This window comes from Rhodnius prolixus, unplaced genomic scaffold (assembly GCF_049639745.1).
Source record: "Rhodnius prolixus isolate KJV_2025 unplaced genomic scaffold, Rpr scaffold_2, whole genome shotgun sequence".
Lineage (NCBI taxonomy): Eukaryota > Metazoa > Arthropoda > Insecta > Hemiptera > Reduviidae > Rhodnius > Rhodnius prolixus.
Window position 1 is genome coordinate 16,491,686 of NW_027411592.1, and position 26,073 is coordinate 16,517,758.

General features: G+C 31.6%; 1 protein-coding gene across 3 annotated transcripts in view; it reads right to left on the reverse strand.

Annotated features, from left to right (window-relative positions):
* Positions 1-26,073, reverse strand: part of LOC141449132 (protein yellow-like) — a 42,241-nt gene that overhangs the window by 13,475 nt on the left and 2,693 nt on the right. The window contains exon 1 of one of the 3 annotated variants that reach the window (XM_074118245.1): positions 23,961-24,149. The exons of 1 other annotated variant lie outside the window; for it this stretch is intronic. In XM_074118245.1, the coding sequence (XP_073974346.1) occupies positions 23,961-23,973 (13 nt within the window). In that variant the 5' untranslated portion in view covers positions 23,974-24,149. Of the gene's footprint in view, positions 1-19,615; positions 19,831-23,960; positions 24,150-26,073 lie in introns of those variants that run through there. One more of the 3 variants, XM_074118244.1, reaches the window with a different exon arrangement.

Here is a 26,073-nt window from a genome sequence, read left to right on the forward strand (position 1 = left end):
AAGTACAGAATGCTGTAAAGGCTATATTTTACATCAAGTACAGTAACTTTAACTAGTTGCACAAAGTTGCGGTTTTTAAAGCTTTTTCACTAGTTTGACCAAATTTACAGAGTACTAAGTAAATAAGCAATTTCGAAACAGCTGCGACCCATTTTTTATTGTAAAATGAAATAAGGAAAAAAAGGTTGTTTTAGAGAGAATGAGTTAGTTTCTGTTTGTAACAGCTAGTCCTATTTTGTTCATTACTCAATATAAATGCTAAAACTGTTGCAGTGCTATAATTAATTTATTATGAACAATGGTCCAAATAACATTTTTCACTTAAAAATTATCACCCCAACAAATTTTCCAAATTAGCATATTCATTTAGAGCAACCTGTAAATGCAGGAAGTGTCCAGGTTTAGGGTTTTCAAATGCATAAACACTTTGAAGATGTTAACAAAATTTCCGCGCTCCTGCAGATACATGCTAAAAATCCCCTCTTGCTTACCACTCACGACTGTATTGGTTTAGTAAGTGCATTTATCTGACTAACTATTTTCCAGTCCACTGTCTTCGTACTGATTTCTATTGCGCAAATGTTACAAAATTATATGCAGTATTTGAAAGTAGCTATAGTGAATTAGAAAAGAAAAATCAGTCTAACTAACTGTAAGCAGAATTTTCTTTTATACTCTGTTTGTTTGTCTTTGTACTGCGGATGTAAATAATTCTTATTTAATCTCCGAGATCTAAGAAGTGAACTCGAACACTGTTTAAGACAATAAAGTTCAATTTGAACTATTAACTGTGGAAGAAAGATGGTTCTGTAATAACTACTGGATAATATTGTCAGGAAAGACACCGTCCACATTTTATTACAGGTCAGTCCTGTTTGGAGAGAATCCAGGGTCCAGATCTTTGGTAAAAGAAATCTTGAGGATGAGGTCATTGTTATGCTAAATAGTTCTAGGAGCAGTCAAATTTTAGCCAATGTTAACTTAGCTAATAGTTGGTAACCATATTTTTGTAAATAATTCAATATTTATTTATTGTTTCTAGTTCAGAAAAAACAATTCCATCTTATCGACCATCTTTATGTAACGAACAAATAAGAAAATATTTTCTAAGTTTAAAATGTTACTGACGAATGGTTTCAAAGCCGAAAATTTGAAAAAACTAAATAATTCCTCAAAATTCTTTGTATTGGTTTTTAGGATATTAAGAATGGTATAATTAGTTGGCCTAGAAATGTGTACCAGTAGATTTTTATTTTACAGTGCATTCAGTAAGAGTAACAAAGCAACTGTAGCGTGTCAATGGACTGCGCTAAACACGCTCGAATACTTCCAGATCCTTCTTAACGCTATTTAGAGTGGGGGGGGGGGGGAAAAACACAAAAAACAAAGAGATTGCAAATAAAAATATTATGGTGTAAAACACATACGACTTTCCTTAATTCATAAATAAGTGGAAAACTTCTTTAAAATTTTAGCTATTTATTAGCGGTAACAATGCATTCATCAAAATTCAGAGAACCCAGATTTGACATTAAAGTACAGAGAGAAGCTCCAATAACCCTTTTGCCATAAGAAATAACTAGTTCTGGTCGGTTGGTTTTTGAAAAAAGTGGGAAAAATAACAAGATTATTCAGAAAACTTACATTACCGGACACTCAGTTTTCTTCTAACTCTTAATTTCTGCATCGCATGTAATATCCGGTAATGTTATCTAAGTGATTGATTACTAAAATTGCGATCCGCTCTTCAGAAGGGCGCTTTTCAAATTTTCCTGTTTTCACATTTTCCTAAAAGCATTTTCCTATTCAAATTTGAGTGGAGAGAAACACTGTACATCACTATTTGTCCTTTTTGGTTATACTGTTCACATTCAAGTGCTACTTCTTCTTCTCTATCTAAATCTAAAAAAAAAACTTCCGGTGTGGGAAATTCATCGCTCTCATTCCAGGATCTAATGGGGGTACGAAGGTGGAATTTAAAGTTTGAGTCCCACGATTTATCGGTTTTTGAGCTGATGTTCGCAAACACAGACCAACCAATTTTTTTAAGAATTTTTTTTTTAGTGTGACCCAGCACAAAATAGCAGATACATCGTACAGTCCACTGTAAATCAAGAAGTCTTGGGGGAAATAGTGCCATGGTGTATTTATTGACATTGCTCAAGCTTTAAATTGGGTTTGGCAACAGACTTGATCTTCAAACGCTAAGAATTATTCCCCTCAATCCTTACGTCATAGCTGACCTTCAGGTATTTCTAGAATAGGCTGGGGTGTAAATTTTTCCCCAATTTTCCCCATTTCTGCCGTGTTATTCATTCCTCTGTACTGTGTACACAGACAATATTCAGCTACATGCAAACAAAAAAATAATTAAATCCCGATTGCTACATTTGCTGACGATTCAGCATTCCTTTCCTCGAGTATAAAACCTACAACAGTGAGCTGTCGCTTGCAGCAGCATTTGATTGATTTGCAGCAATGGAGGAGAAGATTTAAAATGAAAATGAACGAAGGAAGATGCACCAATGTTGTTTACCCTTTACTCAGAAGTCGATACACTACCCCTTAACAATGCTTCTATTCCATCAGCTGTTAAGCACTCAGGAATGTATTGAGGCAAATTATTGACCTGAAATCCTCTTAATAGACAAAAAAATAGCCAAGAAACAGCAAAACGAAACAAACTCTATTTGAACGATCAAAACTATCAATAAACAACAAAGTTCAGTTAATCCAAGACCACAAAAAACCTATCTGGAATTACAGAGTTGAGGAGCTCAGATTCTAAAAAAAATCAAGTCCCAAATTTTCCGAAAAATTGTTCAAGAACTTTGGCATGTATCCCACCTTAACCCGTTAAACTGATCTGACTATTGTTTATGTGAAAGACCTAGACGTCCCCGTTATAAAAAAAAAGTGCAGTGTGTCACCATCTCCCTTTCATTATGTATCTAAATTCCCTTCACTTCTAAGACGTCGGTTGATACAAGAACTTCTCTATTGGTAGTTGTCAAATTATAGAGAAGGGTCATAATGGGATGGCTACTTCCAATAGTGCCGCGATGGTACAAGGTGTAAATATCTAAATTAAGAGAAAAAGTTGCAACGAAACTAATTCTATTTTAGATGGACAAGACTGACAGTTTTTTTAAGAAATATCTTTAAATAAAATATAATTTTGTGTAATAAATAAGGAAAATTTAACTTGAAAGATAAAAATTTTATTCAAAAGAAATGAAAATTTACCAAGAAAATATTTAGAAAGTTTTTTTTTTTTTTTTTAAGTTACACCAGCGCTAGATGCACTATTAGTAACAATGTCAATAACTGATACCACTACAAACTCCACTAATTGAGGGGAGAAGTTACCCAGTGATAACACTCCCTAAGTCATCTCTAGAATTAGCTACTCTCCTCAGAAGAGAGAAAATCGCGAGGCCACTGGCGTTTTAATCGTCTGGGAGGATGATCTGGATGGTGATGAGATGATAAGTGGCGGATAAGATGATTGGAATGAGAGTGCATGTTCTGATGAAAACTTTTATAGCGAGTTCGTGCAACCTGACCAACAAACGGAATTTCCAGGTCTGTGTGGATGGTTAGATTAGAAACATAAAATGGAGCGTTAACGATAGTGCGGAGAATTTTAGACTGAAGATTGGAGCGTTTCGTTGAACCCCACAGTTCAATACCGTACGTCCAGGCGGGTTTTAGTATGGAATTGTAAATCAGTCGTTTGTTATTAAGTGAAAGTTTTGAACGTTGGTCTAGAAGTCTTTTAAGTAGTCGATAACGCCTGCTAACTTCAGTTCGTTTCAGTCGTGTGTGCGGGTTCGAAGTCAGTCTTTTGTCTAAATAAAGCCCAAGATAACGGACAACATTGGCAGGAGGAATTGGAATTGAGTCATAGAAGATCGGAGGAAGAGTGATGCGGCGGAGAGTAAAAGTAATATTTTGAGATTTGGTTTCATTTAACTTGATTTTCCATTTTTTAAACCATTCCTCAAGAGAAAAGAGATGTGTTTGAAGGTTTCTATGTGAAGTTACCGGATCAATGTGAGGAGAAAGTATAGCGGTATCATCTGCATAAGTTAGAAGGACAGTTTCAGGATGGATTGGTATGTCTGCTGTGTATATAACATATAGGATAGGTCCTAAGATGCTTCCTTGAGGAACATCCGCTTCAATGCGATGTTTAGCTGAATACGATGTCCTGATTTGAATTTGAAAATGACGATCAGACAAATAGGATTTCAAGATGAGGAAGTGAGTGAACGGAAGAATGCCCTTGAGTTTCCAGAGCAAGCCCGGGTGCCAAACCCGATCGAAGGCTTGCATTTAGAAAGTAAATTTACTTTTTTGCAATATAATCTAAATTAACAGCTGAAAGAATGATAACGATTTTCCGTAATATTAATGTAAAAAATTTATATATATGTGTATTTGAGAGAGAAACCTAGTTGCGTATAGTAAATGACGTAAAAAGGTTTTCTTTTTTACTATTATTTTTTTTTATGTTCATACATAATACAATTGAGAATGAAGAATGGTTTGTTCGAACCGTTTTAAGAAAAATTATGTAAAGAAAATAATAAAAAAAACAATATTCTAGAAAGTGGAAAAGTTTATTTTCTTGTCCTTTCGTTCAAAATTTAATTTCTCCGATTAGGCCTAAAAATGCATCACGAACTGTGAACTGCAGCCAGCGGTTCTAAAATCGAGTAAGGTTTATGTAGTTACGGATGCTGTAGTCTGATAATGTAATCTGAAAAGTCTTTGATACTTTTGCCAGACCAACTATTGCTACAGTTTTCATTTTCAAAAAAAATAAGACTGCTGATCGACTAAATTAATAACCCTTAAATATCTCTTTTTGAGCGATAATTGTGACAAAATTCCACAGAATCTTTCTGGCAATTTGCTGGTGTAAATATAGTAGTTAAAACTACTTTAACTTTACCTCCAGTGATCTAATTCGGCAAAATAATAAGGCATTTTAATTTGACCTCTTTCTTCTTAGAGCAGAACTTATTCTCTCATTAGATAGAACAACTAACTCCTGCAATCCAATAAAGAATGTATGGTGATATTAAAGAAAGAGTTTTAAGTAGAGAACTTGAGTTATTCCACATAAATAGACATTGAAAAAGACAAATCAATACGTTCACTTTATTAGCAACTTTGTTTAACAACTTAACTAACTTGTTCTCTTGTCACCTGAATAGGCTTTCTAGTTCAGGAAAAATAATAAATATTTTAAAAATTTAAATACAGAAAACAAATATAATAGTTCTATGCAATAAACGAAAATATTTTTTTAATCAATTTGTTTCTTCATATGATTGTATATAACGTAAGGAAGTGTAAAGATGTAAATATAAAATGTCAGATAATTTTAAAATCAATACGTAATATTTTAAAAGCATAACTAATAAAACAATTCTTCCATGAAAATTTGAAAATGTTAATGTTTTCTTTTTAAAGAACAAGCGTGAAAATACAATTAATAAACGAATTATCCAATTCCTCCTCAGTAAACTTGAATATATTTTTAAAAAGCTAGTCTAATATAGAAACTGTCAAAATTGTGTTTGAGTAATCGTGCGGAAATATAAGTGTAATTTCAAGAAACTATTTCAATGAGATTTGCGTGAAAATGATCATCACATTGTTCCCTTCTAACTGACAATTTGGAAAGATTAACTCTAATCTGCTAGGAGCGGAAATGTTTTATAATTATATCTAAGCTTAAACAGGATTATTTAGAAAATGGTTGTTTAAATACTTTTTAAAGAGTTTTGTTGTGTCAAGACCAAATAATAGAATCGCATAGGTTTCGAACTAAGATCAAATTAAGTATTTTTATGCAGTCGATGTTGGTGAAGACTTAGATATTTCTAGTAATGAATTCAAGCACTCTAACTGCCTTTCTGCAAATGAATTCTAAATGATCAGGAACAGACTGGAATCTAAGATTTGCCAAGAGTATTAATTCTATTAACTGTAGTTAAATTTTCTCTGAATTAATTTGATAGTGGAAGGCGATGAACATGCAGCACTTGTATTTATCTATTTTGCTTGTTATTGTGGTATATGTAACACAAATTGAGCTTCATTGATAACGAGCTTAATTCTTTATACAAATGGAATAATTAAATTATCTTCCAAAGAGGACGAATTCGACCAATATGATCGTACGTCTCTTTAATGAAGTTAAAGAGCATTAAATAAGTTGATCCTTTACTACCTCGTGTTAAAGTTTTTCCTCTCGTATCACTAGTTGGCACCAAATAATGAATGCATTATTTAGAAAATGAAATCGATTTAACTTAGATAGCGAAAAGAAAGTTGCCTATTCTGTCGTAAATCATTTAGAACATCACCAAGCGATCGCTTGCCAGTATTTTTTTTTTTTTTGCAAAGAACTCATTTTAACATCTTTTCAAGCTAACTAAAAGTGAAAGTATTAGATAATCAACTTCAATAAATGTTTAAAAAATTAGGACAAGAACAGATTGTCTTATAAAGTTTTATTAGTTAAAAGCTTTGCATAGCTTGATTTGATATCAATTAAATCTCTTAAAAAGAATTTTGTTATTTGAAGCTGTTGAAGACTTCGTAATATATTGCGTGATTTGGAGATAAAATAAAGATAATAATAATTATGGCAGCAGTAAAATTTTAAATTGATATCTTTACTGTTGCTCTTTCGACAACTTTATTGTAAATTGATTTTCAATTAAAAAAAAATAAAACAATTACATTAAAGAAGCAAAACAGATTCAATTAGAAATAAAATAAATATTTCTGCAGTTCACTTCATTGAACTCTTTTAATACTCTTTAAACTTGTGAATCTTGGAAATAAGATAAATTGATTGTATAATTGAAGCCTTTTTAATGTACGAACCAATATTTCAACAGATACCTCCCTCGATTTTCCAAGGGGAATTAAGACTTTCTTATCTATAAGAAAATGCAAAAATGCCATAGACTAGCAGAACTGCTTACAGATAGACTGAATGCCATTAAATATTGTATTATCTATAAGAACAATCAAAATTTCCAAAACTCACTCTTGAGAAGTAAAAAGTAAAAGTAAAGTAATGCCTATAGGCAGGCTTTACGTCCAACTTCCAATTTAAGTATCGTGGACGGTGGCGACTAGCTTGCATACGATACAATTAAATTCTCATATTAACCATTAAATGAAATCCAAGGCCTAGACCCGGAATCGAACCACAATACATATTAGCTTTACAGGTCTCTCTTATCTAACCGCTCGGCTACCGTGGCGCCCTTCTTGAGAAGTATCTTGGATCTGTTTAAGGACGTTTACTTCAAAATTGAGGGATATAAAAAATTAAGTTGACTTGAATATTCCGACTTTATCCGATCTCAATAACCCGCGTAAAGAAGCTAAAAAAGTGAAAGAATTGTTTACAACTTTGTACAGAATTATTGGTTATTAAGGAGAACTTGCGGTACCCAAAGTCCCATGGCTTTAAAGCCATGATATCTTTATTTCTCACTTTCAGCATATAAAGAGTTCTATTTTTTCCATATGATTTTATATGGGATAAAAGTTGCGTCCGTGTAGTTCATATTCTTGCTGCTTGGTTAACATTTTTAGATCAATTGGTATATTATTCTATTATAAATATATAAATAAAATCTCGCGCGATTCTATTAAGGGTCAAGGCCTCCCAGATAGATTACTGGGAAAGCGTGTGGTCAGAGCACATTTGATCAAACATGCGTAACAATGATTCAGGAAGGAAATGTAAGCCACCATGCAAATTACGAGTATAACGTAAAACAGTAAAATCAAACAGTATAAAATCGTAAAACAGCAAAGCGTTACTCTAGTTAATGAATTTACTTTAGAAATAAATATATTAACGTTATCTTATATAATTTTAATCACAGAGAACTTCAGTAGTCCTATTGTTAAGCGCAAACTTCAAATTTTATGTATCGTTTCCTAAAAACACAGCTAGGCGATGCGATATCTTCTGTGCATACAAGCGTCAAATGAACTGCGTAGTAAAAAAAACAAGTATAGTTTTTGATTAATCATGTTTCAATAAAATTAAAATTTTGGACTTGATCTATTTATCATTGTTTTTAGAACTTGCTAGCTACAGTCGGAAGCTTGTTGAAGATAGGAAATGTAACCGAACTTTGTCACTACCAGAATATTTATGCGTTAGAAGAGTATATTGCATGCGATTTTAGCATAGGATTCCATAGCAACTCTGGGTAGAAAGCAGCAGTCTGTTCTATTTTCTTTGGTTTGTTCGCATTTATTCAGAATTTGAATGTCGTATCGTGTAATTAGGGAGAAGATTTCACTTTCTAAAATGGGACAAGGACCATTACTTCCTTTGATCGCTACAAGGGAAAGACGAAATAAGTAAAAACAAAAAACAACTCAGAATTTTTTGGATGTAGAAATTATCTTGAACTAACTCGAGAGAAAGTGACAGTGCCACCTTTCTGAACAGGATACTCTTCTTCCTCTGAGAGGAGACCCTTAGACCATAGGCATTTGGGTAAATTCTCAGAGATGTTTAGAGAAAACATTTTAGATGGATATGCGTGGAATGTTTTCTAAGTTGTTGTGTTACGTCTCTTACGAATGATGAAATGTTTGGATCAACCATTATTTAAGTTAATGATTTAAGAAAAAACTTAGGAAAAATTTGTAAGCGTGACCATCAATTTCGGAAAATGTTTTGATTCAAAGTCCTTCTGGTTGTGATGTGTGCTTGTTTATAAATGATATAAGTTAGTAAGTTATCCAGCAGTTAATAAAAAATTCACTTAACTTTTAGGTTCTTAATTTTTAGCCTGCTGGTAAGCACTCAAATCAGTTTTTCCTTCGTAATTTAACGACCAACAACCAAATTAGGAGTGATCGAAGAAGTCGGAAACTTACACTTTACTTTTCATATTTTTCCAACAAATAGAAAATAGCTAGCCACGAATTTCAGACTGATTATTTCCCATTTAATGATCTTTGCTTTTAACTGTTCCACCAAACCCGTACCCCTCCCAAAATTTTGAATGTTGAAAGCTACAGAGTACAGCGAAAGCGAAATATGAAGTTGGTGCTTAATGAGACTTCCAGAGCGGACATAGCTAACAATATTCCCATGATCACCGTGCGTAAATACTTTTTACTGATTCCCTTAAATGATTCCCAATCAAAAATTAATTTCGAAAATTTGATTCGAAATTTGATTTGAGCATAATTTTTAATCTTAACTATCTAAGAAATCACGGTATGTAGAATAATGTTGTACTGTTTTGTTAAAATAGATGTTCTTAACTAGCTCTGAATTTATTGTAAAATAGACAATCCTATTTCTTTAGTTTTGAATTGTCATTCTCAGTACGATTTTCTTTTGTATCAGAAGTTGTTTTCTTTGTTGTTTCTATCTAACTCTGACTTTCGAACTGACAAGTTAATGCTAGAAAAATGCCTAAAACGGTGTCAAGTTAGGTTGTATAACTTCAATGTTATTTTATGTTGAAAAAGCAAGGCTGATTTAGCAGCAAATCATTTTTGTTACCCGCATATGTATGTTCATTCCATTTCTTTACATATGAATTATAGATAATATATTTCCTCAATTTCTAAAAGTAATCAAGGCCAAAAATGGTAAAAATTTAGGAAGCAAAAACTAAACAAGAGAAAGTAATCACAGATCTTAAATGAACACACAGTACCGAAGTGGGAACCCCTAAAAGGTAAATGTTTCTACTCTAAATTTTTTATCCTTCTATCTTAAATAAAGTTGAGTTCTGGTGAGAAAAAACTGTCGGGTATCTCGTAAAAAAATCAATTTCAAATGTTTGGTCACATTGTCTCACCTTATGGAGCGTAGATCTTACAAGAATTATGTATATCCGCAATAACATACTTCAATAGACCAACTTTAAGTAGATGTATTGAGTGCAAATCGTTACACAAAGGTTAACTTGAAGATTGAGGATTGAGATGATTTTGATTGTTCATCCACAGAAAGATGTTGAATTAAACAATAAAGTTAAAGAAGGAACGAAATTTTTCTTCAGGGCGAAATATCTGCCCACAAAGACGTTTGAGCAATAGGAAACTTAACGTATATGGTGGAGTACGAATGACCAACTGTATTCATCAAATTTGTCTTCCTCTTACTTCCACCTGTTTCCAAGTCTGGTAGATGTAAAACGTTTGACTCAAAAAGAAGTGGTTGAATCAAAAGGGGTGGAATCTTTTCATTGTAAAAATGTTGGACGAAATGCATTGATCTAAAGTGAATTTAGGTAAAAAAATAAACGCAGTCTTTTACTGCAATCGGAAACTTTGACGTAATGCAATTCTCTTTCACGCAGCAAAATGATTGCAATAAACTTTCATGTAAATCATAAATCTGGTCAAAACCAAATACCACAAGAAGAGGAAACGTGTACACTAATCGATAGGAGCGCACCAGATATACTCCTAAAATGGAAAATAAACAATCGTTTAAACCTTGACACAATTCTGTCACGCAATATAGGTAATGCGAGTTTATCATACACAAATAACAACAATAACACCACGAAAAGTAATATAATAAAGTAGATTAATAATTATGCAGAAATTACTGAAGTAATAATAAATTCATATTCAGAAATCTGTTTTTTAGTTTTCTCTTATTTGACAGAATACGAACAAAAGTTAGTTTAAAACTATATTTCTTCCTACTCACAATCGAACAAATAAATACGAAAAGTGGAAGTCAAACAGACTTCTGTTTAAATATTTATTTTTTGCATCTGACTACTTGCAGCCTATTATTTATTCAATTCAATCCTGGGCTTACACTTTTTAATAACTTTAACAATGAGCTAACCAAGCTAAAGATGGGCATAATCCAGTCTCTACTCCTATCCCATATTCTGGATCCCATCTCTCTTCCTGAGGGTTTAATCAGATAGAGGCTGAAATGGAATGTCTTCATAGGTGAAATTGGGTTTGAGGTTTGGGCTCATAAAACCTTTTAGTTGGGGGGGGGCTTTTGGAAAATCTTGCGGGGAATACAAAATTTAAGCGTTTGGAGTTAAAGATCTTTGTTATTTTTAATTTTATTTATTTTTAAGTTTAAGGTGAACATCTGAAGGTCAGGCGACCGAAGCATCTTCCAGTGTACTGCCAGCCAGTGTTACAAAAACACTTAATCGGGAGCTGTAAGATGCTACTTGGAAAAGAAAATCTGAAGGCATCTGTATTTAAACCTAGAATAACCGAGCGGGATTCCAGTAAACTAACCACTGAGCTAATCCTGTCGGATTCGGAGTACCTCAAAACGTTTATTTCCTAGAAAAAGTCGACTTAGAAAAGTTGACGAGATTTAAATATATGGGCTAGTGGAACGCCCTTGTCAAGCATTCAGTTTAGCAACTCCCAGGGTTACTGGTCCATCCTGTAGCTTTGTTATCTCATTACCGTTGTGACAGTCAAAATTTCTTTTTTCTACTGGTTCCTCACTGAAGGAAGCTACTGGGTCCTGTATTAAAAATGGTTAAAGAAATTCTCAAACTCAGCAGTATAATTCTTGGTCATCTATTAGGAGAGTCGCGATTTATTTTTTAGTATTTTAATACTAACTTAGAATCCTTATACTTTTTTAACTTAAATTAACCGATACATTAATCTACCAAATTGTAAAGTACAAAATAATATTCATCAAAGTTCCTTCGCACCGATTAAGCCAATTCACAGAATTTATCTGTTATCAGTATTGATCAGAGGTGACGGCCTCGGTAAAATCAACTAAACTATTGAATCTATTACTTCCTGGGCTTAATAATGGAACTATATTGATTTACAAACGCTATTTAGATAGCATTTATTAACTGATGCAAATTATTAACGAAATTATTAAATTTTTAAAGTTATTTGGTTCAAAATATTAATCTTTAACTGCTGATATTTATGTGCAATTGTGTCATGTACAGAAAATGAATTAGGGACACAAAGAAACAGAACCATGCCAATTAGGTCTAATCCTGAAAAATTTTAAAAACTTTAAATAAGAGACGTTCATTCAGCTGCAACATGGATTCCTTAACTTGTACCTGAAAACAAAGGTTTAGGTCGGCAGCATTCTTTTTCTTTTTTAATCCTGGGTATTTCAGCAATAAGATTTAGTAATATAACAATATAAATTCAATAAATTTTTCCATGTACTAAAATCTTGAGCGCATTTCGAAAGAATTCCGTATAACTTAAATAAATTAGGATGTTCCGCATGAAAGCTTCATCATAAATCTTTACGGAATAAATAGCTCTATTCTTTACATCTTATCTTTACTGTAAAACACTTCAGCTATTTATGAGATCTTCTGAATTTTAGTTCACGCCAGTTATGCTACTCGTGTTTCTCATTTATGATTATATTTATATTACTGGTTATAGTCTATAAAAAAATATCTTTTGATGGGTATTTAAATAATATTTTTTTACAGGCCCTCCTGTTTATTCCATCTTTGGATAAACTAACTTTTGTTCGTATTCTGTCAAATAAGAGAAAACTAAAAAACAGATTTCTGAATATGAATTTATGATTACTTCAGTAATTTCTGCATAATTATTAATCTACTTTATTGCATTACATTTTGTGGTGTTATTATTGTTATTTTTGTATGTTAATAAACTCCCATATGAATGTGTATTGCACTTCTAATTTAACTGACGAAAAGTGAAAGTGCAATGATTTACCGTAAAAAATAAATTAATTTTAATTTTTCATTCAAGGATTGTCTTCTCGATGAATCTATACAACCGTCAAATTTGCAGAAGATTAAATTGCATAATGTTATGTAGACGGTTTTTGTTTATTTTCCTTAGAGTTGTGTCCATTTCCAATTAATAGTTGATGAAATGCAAACAAATTTATTAAGGAAATTCAAAAGAAATTATTAATTTTAAAGAAATGTAAATTTAAATACTACTTGGTAATTTTTGAAATTGATTTTATTTTTCAGTATTCATTTTCAAAAGTTTTGAACCATTTTCCCAATATTATTAAACTAGAGCCCAACAGACTTGTCATTCGTTATGAATTTGGATCTGGTTAAGCAACGGAGCGACGACGATTTTGAACGCTAATTAAGAGCGCTCTCCTCGTCCATCCAGACGGCACCTGCGCCATTCGGATGTTTTTCGTTCTATCTTCCAGATTAGCAACTTGATTGACAGATTGATGTTCGAATGAATGCAATTGTGAAGTTTAACTGGGAACACGTGTTTTAGAGTATGAGAATGTGTTTTTACTAAACGATCTGTGCATATTTTCAAATAAAACCATGCTTTCAGTTTAAAATCCCCAATTCTCACAATTCCTTCAATAAAAAATTCTGCACAACACACTTTGTGTTAATCTTAGATACACTTCTTTAAAAAGAAGTTTTATCTTTATAAAATCTATTCTGGAGTCTAAAGATTTTAAAGAAAGAATTTAGAAGTCAGTCACAAATACCAAGGATTCGCCAACTGCGAATCATAAATCATTATTTCTTCAGATATTCACTTTAAAATCATTATAATGAAACAGTTTCAGAAAGAAGAACATACTGTAAATATTGAATGAACAGAATCTGAGACAAAAAAAAATAATATATTTTTTTTTATGGAATTTCGTAGGAATAAGGCTCATAAGCAAATAGCTGACAAATATTAGTAAAAATGCAGCCATTGACAGCTGGATTACTTGACATCTTACATCTTGTGAAAATTTAATGCTTTGAATGGATTATTCGCGAATACTTTCTTTTCTTTTTTTATTTAAGAATTTCAACATTTATTATATATATTTCGTCATATACATCCAGTGACGCAAACTGCACCTTACCGAAATCTTGTGAACACATTTTTCTCAAAATTTAAAACACCGACAGTGGGATTCAGTTTGTTATAGCGGCCAGCCAGCTGCTCTTTTTAATTGAGAATCACGAAATAATATAAAGTCATTCTCTTTTCTACAGTCTGAATTGATTAAGAACCATGCTCAGCTTGAAACTTTAGAGCAGGGTTGTTGGTAAACCCAAATGATCTTGTGGTCCAATTTGGAAATTCATTATAAGCCTGAAGACAGCTTATAAAATTATATGTATATCCATTAGATTGGACCCACTACAAACAATTTTAGCAGGGAAAATTGCTAACAGAATTTATTATTATTATTGTTTTAATTATTATATATACAAATAAACATAGATAATAACGACAATGATGAGATGGTCTAATAATATTTAATTTATTTAATTAGAAAGCTATTTGGCTATTTGTTACTCAACTCTTTCACATATCTCGTGCAAGTCGATCTCAATGCGCGTATTTGCACAACGGAATTGGTATTGCAGGTTTTCATCCATTTTTGAGCGCTATTTATGTTTAGCAAATTTCAGTTTTGAAAAACGATCCGCAGGTGAAAGTAGATCTAATAGCGCTCATAACTTTTCTGGATGAGTAAAACTCCCAAACTTTATCACCTTATACGATAAATATCCTTTAAAAATATAGATAGAAAGCGGGAATTGTGCACAATTATAGATTTAGAAGAGTATTATAATTGTCCATATTTACGCAGAGATTACATCAATAGGAGGACAGGAGGTACAGCAATTCGAAATATGTAGGAAATGTAAAACTACCAAACTTTATCACCTTATATCTCCTTGAAAAAACAGAAAATATACGGGAATTCCGCTCAATTGTAGAGGTAGAACGAGTACTATTATTGCACTTATTTTCTGAATATTTATGTAAGTTCATGTTTGGTAAATTATTTTTTCAATAGAAACGATTCGCAGGTGTAAGATGATCCAAGTAGACTCACATCTGTTTGTACCAGATTTCTCAAATTATAAAATTTTTCTTTTGTGACATAAGTGTTATAAAAAATCTATTTTTGATTCTGATACTTTAAAAATGTATTTTAGTTCATTATTACATTGTAAGTCTTATCATTTCCATTTGGTGATTATAAACAAATTGTGTAAAATGGTGTTGATGATTCTCGTGGACCATAAAATTATTCAATTCGGTCCACATGTGCCTGAGGGCTTCGGGTCGGCCAACTTCAATTTAGAGCTTTTTGATGGTGTAAATTATTAGTTTCCCTCAAAAAAATTGCGGAAATGAGTAATCCCTTGCAGATATAAATCCAACATTTCTGACCTATCTCCAGCCCAGGTGCTCTTAAACTCTTGAAATGCAAAGACGCAACAAAAAGTGAAGACTCTGTTAGTTTAAATTAAGGAGTGGCTTTTAGTCCCTGAGGAGGGATAATTTTATACACATTTAAGAGGTTAAATGTGTATATAAAGGATTGGTAGGATTGAAAGAGCTATATCTGTTCTTGTAATCTGTTTCTTGTGTATCATTTCTCCTGCAAGCTAACTTTCTAAATTGAATAAACCTCATTACTTCCACTTAAGGAGGTTTTATAAAAAAAAAAAGAAGCAAATAAAGAAGAATTAATTTATGTGGAGAATGTTGACTGTGAAAGAAAGGAATCTATGAAAATACCCAATCCGGGTCAATATCATGTTCAATTTAAGTTCAACAACGTAAGAATAGTATTATTAATACAAATTCAACTTAATTTCACTCTCGAACACCCATTCATAAACATTTGCAAATATTGTATGGCATAACTCAGTTCCACTAAGATTGTGAAGAATCAGCGAATGTTTCTTATTTATGAATAATAAAGTGATACATATTTTTTATTGTAATCTCCAGAAATGAAAATGAATTATCAATTTGTATTCTTCACATAAAAAAGTAGATTATTAATTTTTAACATAATACCTAGAACTTGCATTTTCATTGAATAATCTTCTTCCAACGATCATTTTAAGTAAACCGTTTTATTACTTCCTACGCCCTTGCATAGCACGTTACATCGCAATTAACAAGCTTATTGGTCGCAATATTTATAAAAATAAAAGTTTTACCTGCTTTTATTATTGTAAGATAAAAGAATATTCTTTCTTAAATTATTTTTTCAAAAACAATCTTCAATGTGGAGTCAAACATATTTTTGTTTTCATTTACATTTTTGTAAAAGTTTCTGCCGCTAGTGGATGATCTTCAGAACTAAATTAGAAATTACAGTATTAGTTTATAGTATAAATTAGAATTCAACATTTTGATCCAAAGTAAGATGAGTGTAATGAATCTGCCCAAGCTAAGAAAGTGGCGAAGAAAAAAAGTTTCATATAAGGAGTTTTTCTTTTTTCAATTTATTAAGGGAAAAAGTTTCCGAATTTCGATGACCGAGAATTTCGGATCAGAAATCTTTCCTCGGGAGCCCGGAGTGTCATTTCAAAACTTAACTTTTGACTTCTTCCTTTAGGGATTGACTCGAAGAAGTTATAGATCTTGACGGAGTGGATAATTTTGGTTTATGTAGGAATAATTCATCACCATATTTAAGCTTATTTTTCAGAGAAACAGAATATTATCACAATAAATTTATATTTTATTGTCTTAATAGTTTTATTTCTATTAAATATGTAAATATGTGTAGGTATGTATTGACTGATTGGTTGTTAAGTTCTACCAATCTATTTTGGCAAAACGCTATTTTATTGTAAAGTTTTACACTAGAACAATTCTCCCTATGAACCAAGTTATTTGGATTGTTAATTATGAAACAGAAATGGTAATGTTTAAAATTGAATGTATTTTATTATGTAAAAAAACTTTAGTCTTAATCTAATTAATTCGACTTCATTTAGTTCACAAGAATATTAAATTAAAAATTGTTACAGAATCACAGAGCACATCTTCCTCAATTTCCTTCTATTCTATGATCTTTTGTTTTTATTAAAATATGTTACAACATAACTGTAATATGTAATACATTCATAAAATAAATAAATATTATAATATACATATTTAAATGAAAACAATACATGTTCATGACTTAGAGTAAAAATGAGGGAATGCTTGTAGTGATACTGCAACAATTTATTATAATTACATATCATTTTGAAGTAATTAAACTGAATTAATTACATTACGAATAAAGGTATGTATCTATATATATATATATATATATATATAGAGAGACTTTTCAGCTTTTTTACATAATAAAATATATTAATTTTAAACATAAATAATTCTGTTTTATTTATTAACAAATAAATAGGTATAACTACTTCTGTAAATTGTTTATTTAGTTTTGAAGATGGCCAGCTGACGTTAGAAATGTTACTGACAATGTAAATTTTAGGAAACAAAAATATGTTTGAGATTATATTGAGATTGATTTTGGAGGAAATGCACTAAAAAGGGCCTTATTTGAGGCTCTGCCAGCCCCAAATCGATCTTACTTAAACTCTAAAGTAAAATTTATTATTTATATTTTTAGTATTAAGTTTTGTTTTGAAGAAGTTAAGTGACATTTTCATTTTGCGACAGTGCAATATAGATGTGACTCCATACCTTATATAATAACTATTAAGGACAGTCAAATGTCAATAAAGTAAACATTTTTAACCGGAATTTGAGAACCATATTATAAGTGTGACCTAATACATTTAAGAAGATTTAAGAAGCAAAAAGTCCATCAAAAGTCCAATTATATTGATATATTTTCCACTAACCTTGAATTCCAATTTGTAACTCCACTTGCAGATTTTAATCGAATGTGGAATTATAGCAACGCATGTAACACTCCATTAACATGATTCAAGTGGTGAGAAAACGGATGGTTTACTTTAGTAGCGCTTTAGAAAAGGGTCAAAGATGTAGTTATCATGAGATCAACACAATAAAATTAATTTTATTAGGAAAATGTTTCAATTAAAAGTTTTGGGGCATGCAGTAGTTTTTTAAATAGTTAATGAGCTTAACAAAAAACATTTGAACCATTTCTGTTGCCAAACCATAGTATCAAGTGCTACCGCACCGAAACTAAATTCTAGTTTATGCTTTCAACAACTATTTCGACTTATTTGAAATCTCGTTTTCAAGATTTTCTCATCACTTAACACACACATGCAGACCTGCCGTTCAGAGGACTTCTCTTCTTTCAATCTCGGAGGAAAACCAAATAAAAAATTTAACACGATTGCAATACTTCCTCTAACTAAAAGAAGAAAGAGTAAAAGACTATAGAAAATGAAAGTTAAAAGGTGCGTCTTTTAGTGCATTTTATTTTATTAACTATTATCTATTAAATTGTAATTAGCATAATTTATATGGTAGAATACACAGATTACTTCACTCCAATGAACATGTGAAATTCTTTCTTTTAAAACTTCCATGAGGAAATGTAAACCATTTTTAGTAAATGCAATATTAACTTTCATTAGTAGCTTTTAAATGCAACCTTATAATCTCAGCAGGAAGAAAGAATAAAATGTCAATTTCAGTCATTATTTTTTGATTTTTTTCCGAGCCTAGGGACTACTTCATCTTCAGGGCTTTTGTTATTGACAAATTACAATATTTTTTTACATTCTTATTGTAAGGTGCTTTCTGCCCTGGCTGCTTATAAACTCACTCTGCTTATGAAATTTTTGTAATTTGTCAATATTGTAAGCCCTGAAGAAGACCTAGATCGGCAAAATATTAAAAAAATAATGATTGAAATTGGCATTATTCTTTCACCCGACTAGATTAATGAATCAGCCACCAAAAAAAATGAACAATACTTACAATCACGCTTATTTAGTTCGTGTCCGTTGACTTAAAGTGAATGCTATTTTCAGTTTAAATACCGTGGCTAACATCTGGTTTCTGTGGTTTTTGGTCCATATTATCAAAGATGTAGGAGAAGTTTGGGGCACTAATTCTGAAGCACTCACAATTCAAAACAGAAGCTATTGAGATCAAAAATATATTCGAAAATTTAGGCTGTAGCCTTTGAATTGACTAGGCACTTCTTCAGGGAAATTTTGGTCTACAGGCCACATCCATACTCCAGCTCTCATCTCATACATACTCATTTAGTCATCAATATTATTTTTGTACTTCCGTTTAATAATTAACTTTTTATCAATGATTTTGAGAATATTGAGGTGCTGTCAATCAATAAATTCAAACACTAATTTTGTTTCATCTCACCAACGTTTCGGTAAATCTATTACCATCTTCAGGGTAGTGTAAAATTTGTTGACTGTTCAACTGTTATGATGATGTAGCTTAACGTTAAACTCCACAAATTTTACACTACCCTGAAGATGGTAATAGATTTACCGAAACGTTAGTGAGATGAAAAAAAAATTGTATTTGAATTTAATCACCTCAATATTCCCAAAATCATCAATTTAACGACGGTCGGAAACCAAATCTATTAATTAAAAAATTAAATCTAAGCTTTAAATAATAATATTTTCTTAAGCAAAAGTTTCTGATGATCAATTTGCAATTTTAATTTCACCTTCGTTTTATTTTTATTTTCAATAGAAAACGTATTGACCCGTTTTCTCCGGTATGCTAAGGATTTGATGTTAATTTTAGCTTACCAAATTGACTTTGAAGATATTTAAGGAATGCTACAGAATATGAAATTGACCTAATGTATATAAATCAGTTGATGAAGAGTTTGAGACATGAGACTCACTTGGAAGTTGGTTGATTGTTGACAGTCGGTGCAGGTGAGCAGTGGTGGGCAGTTGTTGATGCCAGTCATAATTCGCCGGCCAAACTCTCACGTACGATCCCATCTTTCTTACTTGTATACTATGGCACTACAACTCTTCTTATTGTAGACTAACTCTTTACTGTAAATCACATCTTTGTCCACTGTTTGCTGGCAATCTAATACATTAACACAAGCCTGTCACTCTGTTTCTACTGCCCCACCTAAAGTACAGTCCCCTCCTCCTACAAATCTAGTCCGTCTTCTGCACTATAGTACTTCTAAATCCTAGGGAGGGGCACCTTAATCAATCGTAACATTTCTTAGAATATAAAGAATATATATTTTTGGAGAGAAAATGTTGATATTTAAGGAAAACTATGGCTATAACATTGAATTTTTAGTTTTCAATCTTGTACTCTTCTTATACTGTTGCATTTGCTGCATAGCAGTTGCGTAAACAAAAGATTGAAAAGAAATCTATGCTCATTTAAAGAGATCAAACTCCCGACTTTTCTGAAATTGACTGAACTTGAATCAAAAGCCTTCTTAAAAAATCTCTTACTAGCGGGAGAGGTATTCAAACAGATCAGCTTTCAGTTTTTTACCTTTTAGATAAAAAACAAAATAATAATTTGGAGTTTTCCTTACCCCTGAGTTCGAAAAGAATTTTTTTTTTTTTTACATTGTGCTGTGTATGTGTTTTATCTGGGTGTAGTCTCAGCATAACTCGAAAACAAACAAAAAATAGCGTAAAATTCAACTTTGATATTTTAACTCGATGCCACTATGCGACAAAGGCAGCAACCTTTTATAAGACAAATTTAGAGTACCGCTGTTTTATTTCGAAAAGAAAATTCCATTAGAAACCTCTCCCCATACCAATTCTTCTCCGTTTAGTTCTTGGTTAAAGGTGGGGTTAAGTTTGGCTTCACGGAGACAATTAATTGTAATGAGTGGCCTCATTACTGGTAAAATGCTATTAATAGGAATTTAATAAGTACGTGAAATTCATAGAGAATTAGTACAGGGAAAGTACATACCATTTTACTGGATAAATTTTGCGATTTTAGAAAAGGTTTTCGCATAAAAATGTTTGAAAATAATTTACTAAAATTGACAAATAGTCTTGTGAGTTTTCTACAGATACGACGATGTTTCACTGAAGAATATGATCATTGTTCTCATTGGAAAGATGCTATGTCAGTCATGCATATAGCTGTGGTTCCAAACTAACAAGTTTTCTACTCCTGTAGAGTGGGTTTATTGGATACAGAATTGTCCGTTTCACGAATATTCCTATTCGTGTTGCCCAAATGGTCAAAGAAAATGATATTTTAACCAAGATTTTATCGCAATCTTTTGACAAGCATCCATTTCTCCGTTTATTGCGTAGTTTTGTAGAGCAACCGGGCAATTTATCATTCATTAACTTATTTTGGAAATCAAGGGACCTTAACTAGTCGACTAATACCCAAAATTTCCTGCTACCGCTCAAGGTAGATGATAGAGGAAGGGTTACATCGATTCCAAAAGGATCGTTCATTCTGCCTTGTTTACCACTACACATAGTACAATTTGCCGAATGCATTTCTTGTTAGTTTGGAACCACAGCTATATGCATGACTGACATAGTTAGCATCTTTCCAATGAGAACAATGATCATATTCTTCAGTGAAACATCGTCGTATCTAAAGAAAAAAACCCGATGCTTCTCATCCAAATATTAGACAAACAGACAAGTTGGATTACATATTTGAAATTTTTAGGTTACACGTGGAATACCCCTGAAAAACACGGAAAAGTGGTTTTTACGAACAATAAAAAAAAGAAGAAGTCGCTGTATTCGTATAGTCACTTTTTCTGAGTAGTCGGCTCGTAACCCAAAAAAATAAAAAAATATCCCAGAAAGTACAAATTCGTTGTTTCATTTCGGTACCCGCAGTGACCACGTAATACGAGTAAGGTTTTCTTCAGAAACGAACAACCAAGAGCTTAATTTCCTTCTAAATTGTGTTTTCTGAGTTTTTTAACGTCTTGCCATTTTGATGTAATACTCGTATGTAAGAAATCAATATTGGCTTCAAATTAAATATTTTACGTTTTTATAAAAGAAAACAGATTGAATTTTCAAACGAGATTTACTTTTAAAAAAATATTTTCCAAGTAGGTTTGATGCTACTGCAAAGAAGCCTTAGGCAGTATATATTTTGTATTTCTTGGGATACAGCTGTTCGGGATTTAGGATAGTGCAGAGTGCAAACTCGTTGACCAGTGAGTTATAGGTATACAATTGCTATTAACATCTGAAAATAAAATATTGGAAATGGTAAAAAATTGATGTAAGTTACTGAAAAGAATATTGCACTGTTATACAATAACAATTTGCGAGTAAAACAAACTTCCAGATAATTTCCAGCGTTACACCCACTAACTACCAGAACAAATGGCAATTGTTTGAAACAATTGAAAACAAAATTTATTTGTTTGTTTCTTTTAGTGAAGTAGGCTCAGTTTACTAGTCATTTTGTTTCGATTAAAATAATCAAATGTCAACAATTTTGACAAAATAATTACAGCAACCTTAAGTTATGTATAACTAAACCAATTAAGTTTTAAGTTATTTAAATACATAGTTCGGAAAATATAAACCAAATATTACCAATTGAACTCAAAATCGAATATCCACACGATCGCAGTACCATATTTTAGCAGTGTAAGAGAAGGTGAAGTAACTGGAACTTCGGGTAAAAATAGTTGTCATTAGATTTCTCTTTTTTAAAAGTGTCCTCTGTTTTGTTGTTATTTAAAAGTTTTTTGAGAGATGTTAAAATTGTGGCCTTATATTTACTGATAAGTCTAGTGGTTGACATTATAAATGAAAATTACTGAACATCACAATTTAGGATGAAATACTAAAAGGTGTTTTCATAATTATTAAAAGTTAAAAAAAAAAATTCTTGTGTAAGGACTGAAAGCTAAATAAAAATAAGCAATTTTTAATTATTACAATAAATTCTCTCATTAAAATGTATGTATAAAATGTATAATCCAACTTAAAATGTGCGGTAAACCCTGTGATTACAAAGTATGACTAAATTTTAACAGCAAAGTGTATTATTGAACAGAAAAGGTGTTACGGAACTATACTAACTGCAGTACAGTTAAATAATGCAGGCTAACAATGCAAAGCAGAAAGTCTTGTCGTGATCGCGTGCATTCTTATCTGAAGTAAAGAAAATTGTTTGTTTTTTTTTATTATGACTGCAAATAAAATAATTTGTGTGACAAAGATCGATATCTCCAAGAACCGTTACTGGGAATCACTAAGTTTTTTTCCCTTAATTTAAACTTATTCTAAATTAAAACCATAACAGACAACTCCTCGAAAGGTGGTAGTCAACTTTCGGTTCTGCTTTGAAACTATTTACCTGTCAATATTTGTAGAAAACTTCGCCAAACTGTTTAAATTCTGGATAGCACTTACAAATCAACTTTTACAAACAAAATTACTAAAAGTATCATTATTATTTTACGTTTCAAAATCAGTTCTTTTTTGGAACTTATCTTTGCAATAATGTATTTCCATCAGTACACCAAATTAATTAAATTAATTAGATAATTAGTAAATAGATTTAAGGATTATTCGGGGCGAGCATCATCCGTGCGCGATTCTCAAAACAACTGGAATTGTGAGCTATTCAAAATTTTGGTTGATTCTCGTCTAGTTACTTCTCAAAACGTTTGCTTAATTTTAAATACCACAGACCCTTGCTCTATTAAATGGCAATATTAATATTCTTCTAATATAGACAGACTATCCAGTATTGGTTCAATGGTATATATTTTTCAAATACTTCATAATATTTACTTTCCTTAAAATAGGAGTCGAGTTATAATTACCTGAAGTATACCTAATGATAAGTTTTCTTTTTTTATTGAATTTTTACTTTAAACAATAGGTAATTATTGAAGACTAAACTTTACTAGATCAACTGAAAATTTACTAAAATACATATGAAATTAGTACACTTATATTAATTTCTATTTAGAGAATTTGAGGAATTGCATAGACTTAAAAAAGGCAACATTTTAAACAATATCTGGCTAAATGAACTTCAGGTTTGTCCAATCTTTCCACCCTCCTTACCGCCCTAATCGTTGAAGGTAACAAACCACAAGTTAGTGAAAAGGCTAATTCAAGATTTCGAAAACTAATTTTGACCTGCCAATTTGTTATGGTGATGACAAATTAGCTAGTCCTGTCTGTTAACTGTGCGATGTTGATGCTATTGCTAATACACTAGTAAACTAAACAATTACTTACTTTTGGTAAACATCAAGTTAATTGAGGTCGGCTCGTGTGAATTAGGATAGTCACTAAAGTAAACGCAAGTATAAGTTTAACACTATGATGTACTTTGCACATAAGAATAATATAAAATATAAAATTGAGAAGGTGCCATTTACAATGGATGGCATCTCGCTGAAGGCTAACGCAGCAAAGAAGGCCAATTAATATGAACAACTTTATACTTGTGGTGAGAACAGACAGAAGCTTTATAAGTGCAAGTCATTTCTTTCGCTGCATAGTGATTAAATTTATGAAGGTGGATTGAAATCCGAAACCACTCAGAATTTCAAAATAAAAAAATCAGTTATATTCTAATAAGGAAATCAGTGATAAGCAATCGAGCATTACGGAGCGACATGTTCAATGTGAACTTATTTATTTATTTTTTTGCAGAATGAAAATATGATATGAAAACAAAAGAAAACCACAGAATGCGGAAATTCATTTTGAATTTGTTTTGGTCGCAAAGAATAAATTCACCTCTCCCACATTCCTCATCATTGAAACAATTTTTATATTCTTTTTCTGAATTTTATTCTGATTGCGAGTCCATTAATAACATCTGCCGAGGTCGCCCGCTTATGCTAATTCAGTTATTAATACTCTTTAATAGTAAATCTTAATAATATATTTTTACATTAATTTTTTTAGAAAATCCAATCAACAGTTCCTGATTTTAGTTTTTGGCCTACGAATTGCGGGAAAACGTTTTCTTTTTTTTGACAAACACAAAAGTCAGCACTCTCATCAATGTCAAGTGAGGAATGCCAGATCGAGAGGATATGGATAAGAGGAACGTCAGCTTCCGTCCTCCGTCCTTTTGAGTGATGTTATCTGCTCTTCTTGGATTGCATTCAACTAATTTTTTCTTTATGCTCACCACCTAGAACTTCTCAGATTCTGTAACAATCCTTGGCACCCAATTTTTTGCCTTTTGAGCGAATTCAGAATCTTTAGATTCTGACTTTATAGATATAAATTATAAATCTTCTTTGTGTGACAGAGATCGATATCTCCAACACTAAGTTTTTTTTCGTAATTTAAACTTATTTTAAATTAAAACCGTAACAGACAACTCCTCGAAAGTTGGTAGTCAACTTTCGGTTCTGCTTTGAAACTATTATCTATTAGAATAATTTTGCTAGAAAAAATTATTTTTGAGAAATTCTGAGGAATCTGAGTGCTGCGGAAATTAGCCAATTTTAACCCGTTCATAAATCTTGGCCAGAAAATTCTAATTATAGAGTGTAAGAGACTTTATTGTGCACTTTAACTTATACAAATTGTTATAACTAGTTTTAAGAAAAATTTTAATTTTAGGATTGAGCAGATTGCTTGTAGAAGAAATTGAATATGTTCCAATTTTTTTTATTTTATTTTTTGGAGGTCGCGTCAACATCTGAGGCACCAGGAGCTATATTTTCAGTACAATGCTGGCCTCATTGGTGACAACAGTGTCAGTAAACTGTAAGAAGCTTTTAGGAAGTGATAATCTATGGACAGGAATTCGAGATTGTCACGTTTCCTTCCCTAATTCCAGATATTATTATTTTTTCGTTCAAAAGTTAAATAGAAGATGGAATATTTATTAATCATGCCAAAGAGACGCGTTATTTGATAAAGATGAGCACGAACTGATCCACTGATGAAATGCCAACTTTCAGTTTGGGTACGAAACCGGAATAGCACAGTTGGCTCTTTAATTGGCCCACTGAAGATAAGGAGGAGATGAACCATTCTCTGTAATTTATTTCCACTAATTATTACCTTTAGAAATGGCTATAAACTATATCCTAATTGATAAATGCTACCAATAGAACTTGTATATTTACAACATGTAGCAATTGCAACTGATTAAACATAGCTCATGTGAATTATAAATTTAATTGATGTATCCAAGGATGAAAGTTTTACTAACGAACTAAAATTCAATATTATTTTTATATTTTATACCTAAGCACTAAATAAACTAAACGATAAATCTAAATTCTTCACATTAGATTTCAACACTGATGTAATAAAGTAAGAGAACGACTTTAAATTCCCTTGACCCTTTGCGCCAAAACTTTCAACTACTTTCAGTGGC